This window comes from Panulirus ornatus, chromosome 11 (assembly GCF_036320965.1).
Source record: "Panulirus ornatus isolate Po-2019 chromosome 11, ASM3632096v1, whole genome shotgun sequence".
Lineage (NCBI taxonomy): Eukaryota > Metazoa > Arthropoda > Malacostraca > Decapoda > Palinuridae > Panulirus > Panulirus ornatus.
In genome coordinates, this window is record NC_092234.1 from 3,236,109 (window position 1) to 3,252,564 (window position 16,456).

Below are 16,456 nucleotides of genomic sequence, written 5' to 3' on the forward strand. Positions count from 1 at the left end.
CACTACTGCATTATATACTAGTCGCAGCCCACTTACAATTGTTAATATGTAACCCACGTATCCCTTCGTCTTCGAACCCAAGTCCCTCGAGTGGTATCAATTTTGAAGGGATGGAGAATATATAAAGGATAAAACTATTATATCTCAACAAACTCCAACTCTGAGCAATTCTGAAACGTTTCAGATACTCGCTACAGTTGTTGCCGACAGAATTTATTTTCGTTCATCAAAGGTTAATAAATCCACTTGAATGTTATAGATCAATTAAAAGTTCATATATACCTAAAGGCAAATTATAAGGGACTATATCATTTTACTTACAGACCAACAAACAGAAAATGGTATCTCAAAATCTGGGGCTTTACTGAGGCGGGCACCACTGTCTGCTTGTTATTGCAATCAGTCAGAGGCTCGGCGTGCTACACTAATGGTCTCCACAGCACAACAAAAGAACAAATACCGGATCTCCGAGTGTCAGGTCTCTTCCGTCTGCTGCCCACTGAAAGAGGTTTCTGGAGGGTGCTGCCCAGTGAGAGGTTTCAAATCGTCTGCTGCCCAGTGAGCTTAATTTTTGCCTCCAGTCGCCTACTAAGTGATTTTTGCCGTCTGATTTCTCGTGAAAGTGGTTTATGCGACCCCCTGCACACGGAGTGGTTTTTGTCATGTGCTGCTCAGTGAAATGTTTCTGGAGGCCCTATGTGCCTGGTGGTGTGCCAGCACCATTGTGAAGGATGAGTTAGTTGATGAGTGTTGAGGGTGGGAGACGTAGACGATGTGTTAAGGGTAACGACTAAGTTAGATCGAAAGTCGGTTACGAGGCATGGTGTTTGGGGGGCACAGGTGATGCTGAGCATGTGGGGTATATTGGTGCAGCGTTATGTACTAAAAGATGTGGGATGTGTTAGGAATGTATTTATTGGCAATACGGGGGAAGTGGAATGTATTAGGGACGTGGGGTGTGTAACTTTTCAGGGGTGTAGGATTGTATGGTGTCCAAGTGACAAGGTCAATATTGTGTATATGCGTTCTTCTCACTTAAAAAATTCAACTACAGAACAATAAGAAATACTTCAGAGTATAATCAAGTTTATGTTTATCTTTCATCCACATTTATTTACATTTTTTTTTAAATAACCCTCGAACTGCTTGGTAACTGTGTGAGCGTCTGTGGTCAGGGATATTCTATGATTTCCATAAAGACCACGAGTTTTAAATCAAATTCTGTGCAGTGCTAACCTACGTCTGTTCTTAGCGCTGCCTTGACAACGGGGGAAACTGTAGACAAATGTGTGCGCATATATATATATATATATATATATATATATATATATATATATATATATATATATATATATATATATATGGAAACCAATTATTTGTACATCACAAAAACCAACTGGACATCACATGACCCTTCATCCCCAAGCATTTTTTCTAATAAATTTATTGAACACTCCTAAACTCCTACGCTCACCTTACAACACCCATTGACCTGTGCTCCCGCTCGGTGGACTTGGCTGGCTTCCTGAGCCTTGTGGGTTCCATAGAAGGGGTTCTTGGATAGTTAGGTTAAGTGCTACTGTCATCCGCTAGCAGGTGGTTATACTGCAAGTGAAAATTAACCTTAGGCAAGTTTGTGTCATCGTCAATGGATGAAAAGGAGTAGTCATCGAGGAACTTCTCATTCCAAAGGAGTCCATCATTTCCTTGCTTTCGACTGGCGCGGAGCTACAGGATCCTAGTCAAAGGGGTCCAACGTCCACACACACACACACACACACACACACCACACACAAATATCTCGAGTTACTGGTATTAAATACAGTGGATATCATTAGAAGTGTAAGACCTCCAATGTTTTTCACTTAGCATCTCAGTTACCCTGAATGCAGTTCTAGTGTTTCCATCCAGTTATAGTCATAAGTAAATAAATTGTGGTTGAGCCTTATGCGTGCGGCCCAGCGTGGTGGTGGTGATGGGATCCGTCCTGTCAGGCTCCCTGGGAACTGAGCAAGTCAGTGTAGGTGGCGCCACGGGAGGCGGTGGTGTGGTAGCGGGTCGCTCTTGTTAAGGTGAAGCCCATGTGATTCGCCTACTACTACCTGGGCCCCAGTTAAATCCAGCTGCCATAAGCACTTGTTAATTCTAATCTGAACACATAAACGTGGAAAACATTTCCAAAAGAGTGCAGATACTGTACAATAACATATACAGGAAGAAGGAAGCACTAAGCATTTTCGTAAACGTGACGTGAAGGTTCAGATGCAGGACTTAACGCTTGTTGATTTGCAAATGCTTACCAACCCACTGTTGTTGACTGGATAAAGTGTGTCTGCAGAAGTGTGCTATAACATGACGATGTCAAGACCTGTTCTGCTACAGAGCAGAAGCAGTTCCAGCACCAGCTGGCTCATCCTGTAGCTTGGGAAGCTGGACTGTGAGCCTAAGGTTGGGCCAGCTTGACGTCAGGGACAGGTTATATAGCCATGTCGACGTCATTACTACACAGCGCAAGGCTCTAGCACGGCATTATGCACTCTGCATGGATATAGGTCATAAGCCCGGCCGACGTCATCTTTGCATGGGGGTTCAGGCTACAACCCGGGAGACGGTCATCCTACATGAGGCTAGGTTACACAGCCCGACCACGTCATCCATGTTGAGGCTAAGTTACAAACCGGCCGACTTCACCCTTGCATGGAACAAGGCTTTCGCCCGGCCATTATCGATGCCCAACACACGTCATCCTTGCCTGAAACAAGGTCATTCGTGCGACCGACGTCATCCTTGCATTGTTCTAGCCTATAGCGCCACCTAAGTCATCAATTTGTACAAGCTTGGGACGAGGCTCTAGCACAACCGCCATCACTCGCTAAGCAAAGGCGCGACCAAAGTTATATTTGCATGGTCTTCAGTCCGGCCGGAGTCATTTTCACTTGGATCTTTGTTATAGCCCCGCTGTCATCAGCGCATGCAACGTGTTTGTGAATGCCGCCACATTACGCTCCAGAGCTGTAATTTATCTAGTGTTTAACTGTAAAATATTTTTGTTATACTGAAAACGACAGCGCTGAAAGTATCACTTTGTGAAAGATATTGGTCATGCAGTAAACCGACTGGTGTTTCTCCGATGGATTTTATTCCAATTATTGGTAACAACTGAATCAGATTATAGTACCATATTAGACTTATGAAAATAGTCAAATCATATCAATTCTTCTTCAATATATTTTTCCTTTTGTTTTCTGGGTTAACTGGGTAGCGACGTTAAAATTATTTTTTTTTTATTATATCAAATCTAGGACCTGTAATTGTTACTTGAACGCATTAATATCGACTAGAAAATCATACATTCGCCAAAGAATTATCGAACAATTAACTTGAAATTACACAAATTCAATTTACCTATTGGTTCTGTATCATAAACTGATTTCCAATCATTCATCTAGTTCATGAAAGAAGGATATTTCATGTTTGTTTTTTAATTTTGCAATTCACATGGCAAAATATGTGACGAGCCCAATACGTTAGGGGTTATTCAATACAGAAAGGTGTAGCACCAGGAAGCGCGCACTTCTCTTAGTTGTATGGCTAGATGGGAGGACTTTCGAGTTTTCCTCCGGAGACCAAATCTTCCATTACATCTTCTTGTGATGACGACCGTGTGTACAGTGAGCAGTGTGGTAGGCACCGCTCACACAAAATTTCCTTTGGCAAGGAGGCAACATGCTCGCGGTACCGTCAATTGTTTTCTAGTGCTACCTTGTGGCGAGCGAACACTGCTGATGCTGTACATTCATAATCTAATTGAATTTAATATATATATATATATATATATATATATATATATATATATATATATATATATATTTCAGTTTACATGGAATGGGACAAGCGCTAAACACTAATTTACACATCCTCAACGACCATTCGTGCACGACGGCACGACTCATGGAGATATTGAACTGGTCTTTGACCCACTCCTAAAGGTCATGGACAAGATCACGCCATCGTCCCGAAATAGGTCATACCGTAATGCTTAAGGGTCTGCGCTTAACATGCGTTTCTACGTTAACACTTTATATCACTTTTCCAGCTGATTCGTGACGTGTGCGCATTGTGATGATAAAGCAAGAGGGTTTCTGTGTCGCGTTAGCGTTTCTGAGCGTATCTCTTTGACCTAGTTCCCAACCTTTTTTGAATGTACCTATGTCTTTCTCCGACCTTATGTACTTCCTCACATCTAAGATTCTCAGAGCTCACTAAATAAGATACTCCTGGTGATTTACACCCATGAGGCTCCATCTTTTTTGTAATTACCTATTTGCACGGTATGTGGAGGGAGTTTTCATTCTTGTGTGTGTGTATGAGTGTGTATTAGTACACGTGGCTGCGTATCTGGAGGAGTGTGTTTGGTGTACGTAGGAGTGGAAAGACTGACTGGGAAGAGATGAAACGAAAGGAGAATGAACATTAGGTGGAGAGGATATATATATATATATATATATATATATATATATATATATATATATATATATATATAGATAGATAGATAGATAGATAGATGGATAGATAGATAGATAGATAGATAGATAGACAGATGTGTGAGTGTGTGTAAAGAAAAACGTAGTGTTAAGATATTGATGGGTCAACCAGCAGGAGTTCACAGCATTGTCAGATTAATAGTTTACAGCCCAAGTTTTATTGTCACGTGTGTGTGTGTGTATATATATATATATATATATATATATATATATATATATATATATATATATATATATATATATATATATATATATATATATTTCATACTATTCGCTATTTCCCGCGATAGCGAGGTAGCGTTAAGAACAGAGGACTGGGCCTTTGAGGGAATATCCTCACCTGGCCCTCTTCTCTGTTTCTTCTTTTGGAAAATTAAAAAAAAAAAAAAAAAAAAAATATATATATATATATATATATATATATATATATATATATATATATATATATATATATACAACCTTTCATTCGACGTGGCCACGGTAGGGTTGTGCTTTAGCCCAAGCCATGGCGGCTACTATAAAAGAAAATGTATCAATTCGCAATATGGGGTGAAATAATTTAATTCTGACCTTTATGTTCCCAAGTTCTTAGTTCGGGCCAGTTTCTTACCTCGCGCTCTCTGAGCTATTAAGAGCAAGTTACGTTAGTAGATGAGACGGTACGCACCACATCCATGCTTGTGGAAACAAGACACTTTCCGTTGTGCTCAATGTTTTCCACAGGCTAGTTTCCATGCTGACAGCATTTCCTTGCTTTAGTTAAACATGAAGTAAATTACAAGGGTGGGCCGAGGTTCCCACATAACTACTACACAGTTACAAACACAGCACATGATGGCCCAGTACACTGATCTGTGGACAGTATATGTAACATCTGAGTCGGGTCTGAGGTGTGAGCTGAGGCTCTTCGTAAACAATAAATTTCTTCTTAACTTCTGGGAAAAAAAGGAAAATATAGTTGCTTATTCATTATGAACAATAAAAGAATTTTCAATTTCCCATTTTTTTCTCTCTTAGACCTACAACCCTTCCGTTTTTACGAAAAGTAGTGCGTTCCTGTGGTGTATTTTTGTAGTACGCACGAGTTTGCTTACGACTTACGCTACACTTTTGATCAACGGCAGACGACATTATTTCCAGTTTCGGTTAACCTTGTAAATCCTGTGGCATAATCATCTAGCGTCATTCAAGTTTAGATCAAATGATCAATACCGGTAATATTACTGACGTCTTTATCAAACCATGAGGTACTGAATCTATGCTTCTGCAGGCACAACGATAAGGTGGGATCGGTCAGCCCGCTACCGACGGCGTTGTGTTGGATCAGCGCCTGGGAACGTGGCTCCTGGGGGAAGCCAGGGTTCTCTGCATACAGGCACGTCCACCCTGCCTGAAGATCCCCGTCATCTGCCTACTGCAGCAGGATGAGGCTGCGTCATGCAGGGATATTAGAGGGTTTACGCCTTCTGCTACTCCTGGGTCTGGCCGCAAAGGGTGAGTTATGAAACGGTTGGTTTCTGGTTATTATGATTTCACACCAGCTAAATATAATTAGTTTTTAGAAACTATAAGAATAAAATGTCAGATCACCTTCGGAGATATAGACACTTAACTGAAGCATATTATTGATCGATTAGCTTTTGATTAATTCCCTAAAACGGTGAACCATTCGTTAGTCATAACAGAAGACCCGCATAATTCCATGATCATGAAACACTCAGATAAATTAAGTATATTTACGGAGTACTGGCTTCGATGCCTCCGGTATCCACAGAGGATTGTTGTATTGTTCTTCTGGCACATACCTACTGGCTTCCCGGTCTGAAGTACTTGTACAGTGTAGTGTAGTCATTCAACCAAGGTACAAGACCAGGCCATGGAATATGCCTTCGTGCTCAGATGGTTGATAGGCAAGCTTTATCTCAATATGTATTTCGACTGGTTATGTCTTGTTCCTTCCCACATCGTCTTGGATCGATGTTTGATACCCCTTCCCACTCACCCTCGTTACGTCGAGTGAAACACCAACGTCTACCTGGCCCCACAGCCGGGTGTCTGCGTGTGTCTGGGGTGCTGGTGCCGCCGGTGGTGGTGTCGGGATCCACCGTGCAGCTCATGTGTAACTACGAACACACCACAGACCGACCCGACCCGCTGTATTCGGTCAAGTGGTACCGGGACGTCAACCAGTTCTACGAGTTCATTCCCAAGAGGAACCCGCCCATCAGGGTGTATCCGCTGCCTAACATAAACGTGGACGTGAGTATCCCTCAGGATGTTCACTCCTTAATTAAGACGACTTAATCCCGTGCGTCCGGTTGTTCTCATGTGGATTAATGATAGAATGATAGAGCTCTTGTTGAGTGGTGTATCCCGAGAACTTCTACACAGCTCTTAGCTTACTACAACAAAGCTAGTTTTAGTTCTTGTGGAGAAAGATCAATGCTACGAAGTTTGTAAACGTCACATCAACCATTTGAACAAGACTTATGCAACTTAGTCCCTCAATGACTTTTGATACTAACCACCACTAATTTGTACAATGGGTACGTCATCATCGTTATGTAACCAGCTTATATGTCACAAGACGTCACTGTGTCAGGTTATAAGTCACAAGCCATCTCTGTGTCATGTCACAAGTCATCAATGTGTCCAGGTTATAAGTCACGTCATCATTGTGCCGTCACAAGTCATCAATGTGTCGAGGTTAAAAGTCACAAGCCATCACTGTCATCTCATAAGTCATCATTGTGTCCAGGTCATGAGTCACAAGTCATCAATGTGTCCAGCCTAAACGGCAGAACAGTAAAATTCGAATCATCATTTGTGTCCAGAATTCATAGCGTCCCATTCTGCGAGAGGACGTCATCACTTTGTACAGCAGATTTATGAAAGACCACATCTGATATGCAGTAAAAGAAAATACAAGGGTACAGGCAAGGGAAATTAACTGTCTTACGGTTCTTTAACAGAAGAGTCGCAGTTCCAGGGAGTCGGTTACGCTAACGGGCGTGACGCGGGAGACCTCTGGCGCCTTCCGCTGTGAGGTGATGGGCGACAAGCCGTACTTTGAGACCGACGACCACGCCGTCAATATGACAGTCGTTGGTAAGTTGATGATGGGTTTAGAGGCAAACAGACAGTCGTCGGTCAGTCAAGGCTGGGGAGAGAGACATAAAGATAGCTAGCTGTCGTTGAATTAATACGGGAGAAAGACAAACAAAAAATTTTACTTTTATATCCCTGATTTCCTGTAATAAGTGGAGAACAACAGTTACCTAAGAAGAAATTGGTTATGTGTAATTCTTTCATATACAAGAAAAATAATTAGCTACATCATTAACTACTGTATTGTTGACTATTGTTGACTGGTTGGTAAGGTTATTTAATGTATGTATGACTCATGGTGAGGTGCCTGAGGATTGGCGGAATGCGTGCATAGTGCCATTGTACAAAGGCAAAGGGGATAAGAGTGAGTGCTCAAATTACAGAGGTATAAGTTTGTTGAGTATTCCTGGTAAATTATATGGGAGGGTATTGATTGAGAGGGTGAAGGCATGTACAGAGCATCAGATTGGGGAAGAGCAGTGTGGTTTCAGAAGTGGTAGAGGATGTGTGGATCAGGTGTTTGCTTTGAAGAATGTATGTGAGAAATACTTAGAAAAGCAAATGGATTTGTATGTAGCATTTATCGATCTGGAGAAGGCATATGATAGAGTTGATAGAGATGCTCTGTGGAAGGTATTAAGAATATATGGTGTGGGAGGAAAGTTGTTAGAAGCAGTGAAAAGTTTTTATCGAGGATGTAAGGCATGTGTACGTGTAGGAAGAGAGGAAAGTGATTGGTTCTCAGTGAATGTAGGTTTGCGGCAGGGGTGTGTGATGTCTCCATGGTTGTTTAATTTGTTTATGGATGGGGTTGTTAGGGAGGTAAATGCAAGAGTTTTGGAAAGAGGGGCAAGTATGAAGTCTGTTGGGGATGAGAGAGCTTGGGAAGTGAGTCAGTTGTTGTTCGCTGATGATACAGCGCTGGTGGCTGATTCATGTGAGAAACTGCAGAAGCTGGTGACTGAGTTTGGTAAAGTGTGTGGAAGAAGAAAGTTAAGAGTAAATGTGAATAAGAGCAAGGTTATTAGGTACAGTAGGGTTGAGGGTCAAGTCAATTGGGAGGTGAGTTTGAATGGAGAAAAACTGGAGGAAGTGAAGTGTTTTAGATATCTGGGAGTGGATCTGGCAGCGGATGGAACCATGGAAGCGGAAGTGGATCATAGGGTGGGGGAGGGGGCGAAAATTCTGGGGGCCTTGAAGAATGTGTGGAAGTCGAGAACATTATCTCGGAAAGCAAAAATGGGTATGTTTGAAGGAATAGTGGTTCCAACAATGTTGTATGGTTGCGAGGCGTGGGCTATGGATAGAGTTGTGCGCAAGAGGATGGATGTGCTGGAAATGAGATGTTTGAGGACAATGTGTGGTGTGAGGTGGTTTGATCGAGTGAGTAACGTAAGGGTAAGAGAGATGTGTGGAAATAAAAAGAGCGTGGTTGAGAGAGCAGAAGAGGGTGTTTTGAAGTGGTTTGGGCACATGGAGAGGATGAGTGAGGAAAGATTGACCAAGAGGATATATGTGTCGGAGGTGGAGGGAGCAAGGAGAAGAGGGAGACCAAATTGGAGGTGGAAAGATGGAGTGAAAAAGATTTTGTGTGATCGGGGCCTGAACATGCAGGAAGGTGAAAGGAGGGCAAGGAATAGAGTGAATTGGAGCGATGTGGTATACCGGGGTTGACGTGGTCAGTGGATTGAATCAAGGCATGTGAAGCGTCTGGGGTAAACCATGGAAAGCTGTGTAGGTATGTATATTTGCGTGTGTGGACGTATGTATATACATGTGTATGGGGGGGGTTGGGCCATTTCTTTCGTCTGTTTCCTTGCGCTACCTCGCAAACGCGGGAGACAGCGACAAAGTAAAAAAAAAAAAAAATTAACTACTTATGCATATTTATACATGTATGGATTCTTTAATGGGAAAAAAAATATTCGTCAATGATAGCGTTTAGGTAAGTAAAGTTACGAATCAATCTATATATTCTTATGGCACTGCAGAACTTCAGTTCAAGGTCGTTTACAATGTTATTTCGAAAACATGTAAAAGTTTTATATATCACGCCACTTCTCACTTGCTGATACTAGATGTTTTAATAAGGAAGAAGGTTTGACATACGCACTAAGGTTAGCACCATTAATTATATCTTTATGTAGCCACCGTTAGATATGAGTTATCAGTTATGTCCATACTTTTTTTCCTTTTTTTTTTTTTTTTTTTTTTGCTAGGATGTCTATCAATGCCAACACCTTTACCATGCAGCTTATGTGACTGCTAAGGCCCTAGTGGAGGTACAGCGCTAAGTTCTACTGAGTAACGGGTGACTAAGTTTGCACTTGCTGTCCAGTAGTTTATACCATAACGCTTGCACCTCCGTTCGGTAGGTAACCCTACAGATTTTAATGCCGGTGACGCATTTTCATGCCACATCAAATAACGTCCATAAGGACCATTTATTCGGATTCTATGTATTGCATGTGGATGTTCAAGATGTGCCATCGTGGGGTCCAGAGCTGCGAGGCGTGGTGCATGGGGCACGGGTGAGGCCACACGAGCTGATGGTGGCGCGGTGCGTTGTGGGCCACTCCGACCCACCCGCCGCCATCACCTGGACCATCAACAACCTAGTTCCGCCGCCGCACGCCCATCTTCAGCGTTCCCTACAGAGAGACCAGCGTGGGCGACACATGCAAGTCTCCGTGAGTACTGTCATGACTCGGTACATCCAGGGAACATTAGAGGTTATGTTACACGGGAACCAAGGAATGTATGCAAAGTATGACCGAAAAGCAGATGAGATGAAAGACAAAAAGACTTGGCAAAGAAACAGGAGCTATGCAAATGGCAACTGCATGGAATACGCATTTGGAGTAAAATCTAGTTTCACAGAAAAGGTACATTGGTCGGTGAAGCAAGCGTGTTTTCTATCAATTTTTATTTACATGAAAGATAATTTACGTAACTATAAATCTCACTACCAACCACTCGTATCATTTATCTGGCACGTAACATCCTGCAGGAGCTGAAAGTGATGGTGACGAAAGCGTCGTTCAGGCGAGGCGCCATGACGTTGAGCTGTGAGGTACGGGTCTCCAATGTCTTCATCAAGACGGCCAACGTCACGCTTATCGACATGAGCTGGCCCCAGCCGGCAGGGTTTGGATGGTTCTCTTCAGGTAGGAACGGTATGATGATAACCGGCTATATGGACTGTAGGTTCCACTCACCTAGCTCATGAGTTAGACTTTACGAGATTTTAAGTTTAAAGGAAAGCTCAGTGTAAAATAATGGTGGACATGAATCGTTTGACCTAATTTAGACAAAGTCAGTAGTGAACATGAGATAATCCTAGCTAGGTGGATGCACAGATTGTTGCATGTATCAAGCACCTATAATAATATCTAAAACAAATCGCGCGTTTAACTATATTTCCAGTTAGTTCACATATATTCATGACTCAAAAGAGCTGTTGCACAAGATTTAGCTGAATGATTTCGCAATATCGTTACGCCCATCGTGTACACCAAACGTATTAGTAAAACGTGTTCCAGGAAGTTAATTTGACAAGTAATGCAGAACCAGGGGAGTAGGTAAAGGATGGGAGAGCAGTTGCTGTATCAATAAATGATAAAAATCTGATGACTTGGTGCATGTGCACAGTTGGTATGACATTAATGTGAAGCCTAGGAGGTACAACACAGACAGGCTTTCTCTTTTCTCATTTTTTTTTCTTAACAGGATGCGAAGCCCAACTCTGTTATCTTACATTTGGTCTCATGATTACGTTAGAGAACATATCATGCTTGTATTGACATATTCTCTAGAAGGACCCAAGAACCTGACAACAGCATTTCTTTTCCTAGTAACTTCAGAATATACTGTGGTATTAGATGAAAAATGTCATTCATTCACATCGTTTCATTTTAATCATTACTGGAACTTCCATTTCCTTGTTACGTCTTAAGTAGTGGATAGATTGTGAGCTAATTACAGGATTGCCGTCGTCTGCTAGTTTAAGAGTAATCCATTTTTGCTTACACCCCCAGGTCCATCCCCGCTGCCCTCCCTGCTCCTACTGGCCATCACGCTCGGCGTCTTATCAATGTTAATCGTTTGACGATAGTGACATAATGCTGGGGTGTTAGGATGATACTGATGGTGTGATGTGACGGTATGGCTCTGTTAATGCATCACGTATGTAACTTTTTAGTTTGACCATAATGTACGGACAGATGCCGTTGCTTAGTAGCGGCCGTAATATAACGCTTTTGGTCTAAGATTGTCAAGTTGGTTGGTAGTCCACCTTCCCTACCCACCCCCGACCACCCGTTATCCGTTTAATTCCTCAAAAAAACTCGACCATTTATCTCCACCAAAACCTTTCATCTATGTTCTCCGATTCGCACAGTTTAAATTTACGAGTACTATGGAAGGATAGGATTAGCTGAATTTCTAAGTTGCTCTACTTATGTGGAGAAAGTAGCATGCAACTGTTGAAACTTGAGGTAAACGAAGGTTGACACACTGTAACGATAGGCAAATAATAAGACTGTACAAAAGAACTATAGATGAACGGTGTAGTATTTTTTAAATGTTTATATGTATTATACAGTACAATATATGTAGGTATAAAGGTTCATTATAAAATCGGATTTGGATCATGAAAACTTTTTATAGCCAAGGTGACAGGCAATATATATATATATATATATATATATATATATATATATATATATATATATATTTTTTTTTCATACTATTTGCCATTTCCCGCGTTAGCGAGGTGGCGTTAAGAACAGAGAACTGGGCCTTAGAGGGAATATCCTCACCTGACCCCCTTCTCTGTTCCTTCTTTTGGAAAATTAAAAAAAAAACAAGAAAGGGGAGGATTTCCAGCCACCCGCTCCCTCCCCTTTTAGTCGCCTTCTACGACACGCAGGGAATACGTGGGAAGTATTCTTTCTCCCCTATCCCCAGGGATATATATATATATATATATATATATATATATATATATATATATATATATATATATATATATGTGTGTGTGTGTGTGTGTACGTATATCAGCTTAAGCCAGGTCAGTGTTTTATCGACCAACCCCTTGTGGAGGATGAACAACTGGGTTAAATGTGGACCGGCTGCCGCGACCAGGATTCGTCCGTGAGTCATTAAGCATTTTTCTTTAGTCATTATCAACTCAAGTACATGAATAAGATGTTAGGAAATATATGTGTACAGGATACATTCCGCTCACATTAGAGTAGGGTATCTACACTTTTGGTCGTCCCATTTGAAAAGAAGTAGACTCGATGGAGAATGTCCGTCGGTGTGGATGATGGTAGCCTTAGACTTACCCACGTCGACATTGGGTAGTTTTGTTCAAAACAGAGACGATCAGCTAGACTAGAAAACATAGCAAAAAGCTAACTGATAAACAAGTATAAGTTATACAAGATTTACAATAGAGTGGAAGATGAAGTGAGCAGCGTGAATGCAGGCGTTAAAATATTTTATTTCAAAAAGAAAGTTCGGAACTCTCTGAGTTAAAAACTCTCTACCCATATGCTCATGTACATATTCCAAACACATACACACACAAACAAACAAACAAAATAAACGCACGCGAGCAAAAAGGCAAGCGGACCATGTTAACAGAGGTTCCGTGTACACCCGCAACAGGAGACATCTTTCCTCGCCAAGCCAATGTATCCTTCAGAATGTAATAAAACATATCATTGTATGTACAACCATGTGTATTATTTCCTTTGGTATGTTACTGCCTCTTAAAAGATTAATATTTGAAAATAACAAGCTTATCAAATATCGAGTTATCAATACCTCACCTTATCTTCCCTATATTATATACAAACTCGTCGTGTATCCAGAAAATAAGAAGCAAGACAAAAGTATAAACAATTTCAACGCACGGTATCAAAGGCTGCTTACTATGGGCCGATGTAAAGGCAAAGCCTCCGCAATCAGGGTTCTGCCGCATCAGTTGGACGGTACGTGCTTTTCGAATCGTTTTCAGTTAAAAAACTATTACAAGTACAATTTATCTTAACTGTGCCTGAATGAATATATTCTCAGAAACAAATCGTAGTTTTGCTGAAACGTGGTGCATTTTAATGTTAAATAAGATAAAATACATGAAGAAAAAAGACTACCAAGCCTTCCGATGTTCAAGATGTTACTCGTTTTTTAATAGCTTTCGATTAAAATACTATTATATTACAATGATATTCTATTCATATCATTTAATATAATATATTTACGGAAATGATATTTTTACTGAAATAACGTACTTATTAAAGTGGAGTGGGATAAAATCATAAAGAAAAAAATCAAATGAGTCAGTAAAATGTATTACAATAATATTCTATCCTAATTGACTTAATTAAATACTTGAATGCAAATATACAATATTTTTGCTGAAACTACCCGTGTTTCAGTATACATTGCCGCAATCAGTAAAAAATTTGCCTTCGACGCTCGGTGTTTCACGCTTAGCAAACATCAGTTTACAGGACGTAGTGTTTTTTGTGAGGATTTTCAGAAATGAGTTTTATATGTCATACAATATGGCACTATATTACCATATTTGTTGTTCCATTACCCTCAAAAACTTGGGTCAACCTACACACGACATGTAAAATGATTTCTTGGCCAAAAATCGAGGTAGACTTATAGACGAGTATATGTTATATATATATTCCTATGAGTCCACTAGGCTTCGCTATGATTGAATTTGGCTAAAATATGCTGTGCTGTGTAATTTCCAAGGTTAGCCTGGATTCATTACTGTTAAGAATTTGTATATTTGTGTCGTGAAGCAAAACTGCTCTCAAACAAAAAATAAAAATAATTTCTGCCAAATACACGACAATACACAAGTCAATTTCCTTCTAAATAATTTCCAAAGTTCACAGTTTACATAGAGGGTGTTCGCTATCAACACAATGCCTGGTAACTTTCTTAGTTCAAGTCACAACAAACGTGCGTCAATGTGGCCAAACCTTACTATGCCACAGTTAAATTGTTCACAAACTTTTACCCCAATCACCTCTGGCCATAAATTTCCCTATACATTAACCCTTAACCCCAGCACTTCTTTGTCACACTCTAGATCTGCTCCCAATCTAACCCTTCCAACATATTAATCTGCCTCACCATCCTAGTTAAATTCACTTCTGGAGCTTAGACTGAGTTCTTAGTCAAATCGACCCTTCCTTGTACCTCATGGTTATCCAGCTTAGGCCCAATGTCCGCGCATCTAGCTACAGCTTAAGATTATTCTATGCCATTCCACAGAACCGGGTAAATCTTACCTGGGTCATTTCTTTTCCCTTGAGGTTCCCGTGGCCTCAATGCAGCCATCCTTGACACAACGTAGCAGATCAGAATCTGCTGTACAATTTTGGGTATTGCAACGTCCTCTCTCAACCAGGGTCAGACGACGCAGTCAACAACACTTGATTCCGGTCAAAAACCTACAATATCCTCACTGCCAGGAATTCCCTATAACATCACATTAATCCATAACTTGCTATGCACCATAATATCCTTATTCCACTACTCAACCACATACCTGCTTAGAAAATGGCAAAATTTCCAACATAACTCCATAATGTCTTATTGTCGCCATGCGTTTGCCGAAGTAGTCTCTCCGGCCACACACCGCAGGCCTACCAACCTCAACCAGCCAGCTTCCCTCAGCGACAAAGTATAATAAAAAAAATAATAAAAAAAAAATGTATATATATATATATATATATATATATATATATATATATATATATATATATATGTGTGTGTGTGTGTGTGTGTGTGTGTGTGTGTATATATATATATATATATATATATATATATATATATATATATATATATATATATATATATATATATATATATATATATTCATTTTGACAAAGCAAAATAAATAATAAAAATAAATAATAGGGTGAAGCGGACGACTTTTCAGTCAAAAAAGTGTCAGTAGAAACTGAGGGACACCGTTTTGAGAAGGTATTTACGAAAATGCTTAAAGTTGACCTTTAGGGAAGGAAGTATGTGGTGAAGACGAGTGTTGATTCCAGGAGTGTCAAGTAGACCTACAACAAGCATTCCAATTATTTGAGTCTTATGGTTAGGTAGGCTGGATTGTTTTGCCATTTGCATTTGATTGTACCTTAATGATGGAGTTCTATCCTTCAGAGACATTGGTAATATAGACGTCTGTACTTCATTACAATTTACGTGGTGATTGCCTTGCCATTTAATCATAGATGGGTTAAACGTTATCTTCCTTACTAGTTCATTTTGAACTTTGGGCATTTTTCCTTTCACCACGCTTAAGTTTCACTCTGGTATATCAGGTCTGAGGGGCCAATGTTAGGTAGGTTTAATTGGTTTTACTGTGTTATCACTTTCCCTTGACTTTCTAGATGGCGATGGGTACCTCCTGGTTCCACGATGGACTTAGTGTATTTGAAATTCTTACATATCAATACTGATATTGTAAAACTTAAGAAAAACAATACTGCAAAACACAATGGCAGTGGAAGTAAAGGAAAACCAGCTGGGCAAAATAAAATATGCAATCAGTTAAATGACTACTTTCTGATTTATGCCGAAAGTTGTCTTTCTTGTGATACAATAAAGAATACTTAGTTTTTCATATCAACTACAGTTGCTTGTAGACTGATAATCCCTCAACTATATAACTCGAATGAAGTTTATCACATTTTTTTTTTTTTGAGGGCTTGAGGAGGGGGATGGTAAGAATATAATAAAAAGATCATATCATTGGG

At 40.4% G+C, this 16,456-nt stretch overlaps 1 protein-coding gene and 1 long non-coding RNA gene across 2 annotated transcripts in view; one reads left to right on the forward strand and one right to left on the reverse strand.

The window, feature by feature from the left end:
- LOC139751203 (uncharacterized) overlaps positions 1-15,315 on the reverse strand; it is a 45,756-nt gene extending 30,441 nt beyond the window's left edge. Inside the window, exons 1-2 of the long non-coding RNA XR_011713303.1 lie at positions 15,235-15,315; positions 7,504-7,704 (exon numbers count right to left, since the gene is read on the reverse strand). This is a non-coding gene — a long non-coding RNA (uncharacterized lncRNA). The remainder of the gene's footprint in view (positions 1-7,503; positions 7,705-15,234) is intronic.
- LOC139751202 (uncharacterized) lies at positions 2,025-13,393 on the forward strand. The gene is made up of 7 exons (XM_071666375.1): positions 2,025-2,072; positions 5,815-6,038; positions 6,592-6,803; positions 7,517-7,652; positions 10,134-10,342; positions 10,663-10,819; positions 11,690-13,393. Exons 2-7 carry the CDS (start codon positions 5,969-5,971, stop codon positions 11,758-11,760), a joined length of 855 nt encoding a protein of 284 aa, XP_071522476.1. The 5' UTR covers positions 2,025-2,072; positions 5,815-5,968; the 3' UTR covers positions 11,761-13,393.
- Positions 15,316-16,456: the final 1,141 nt, after the last annotated feature.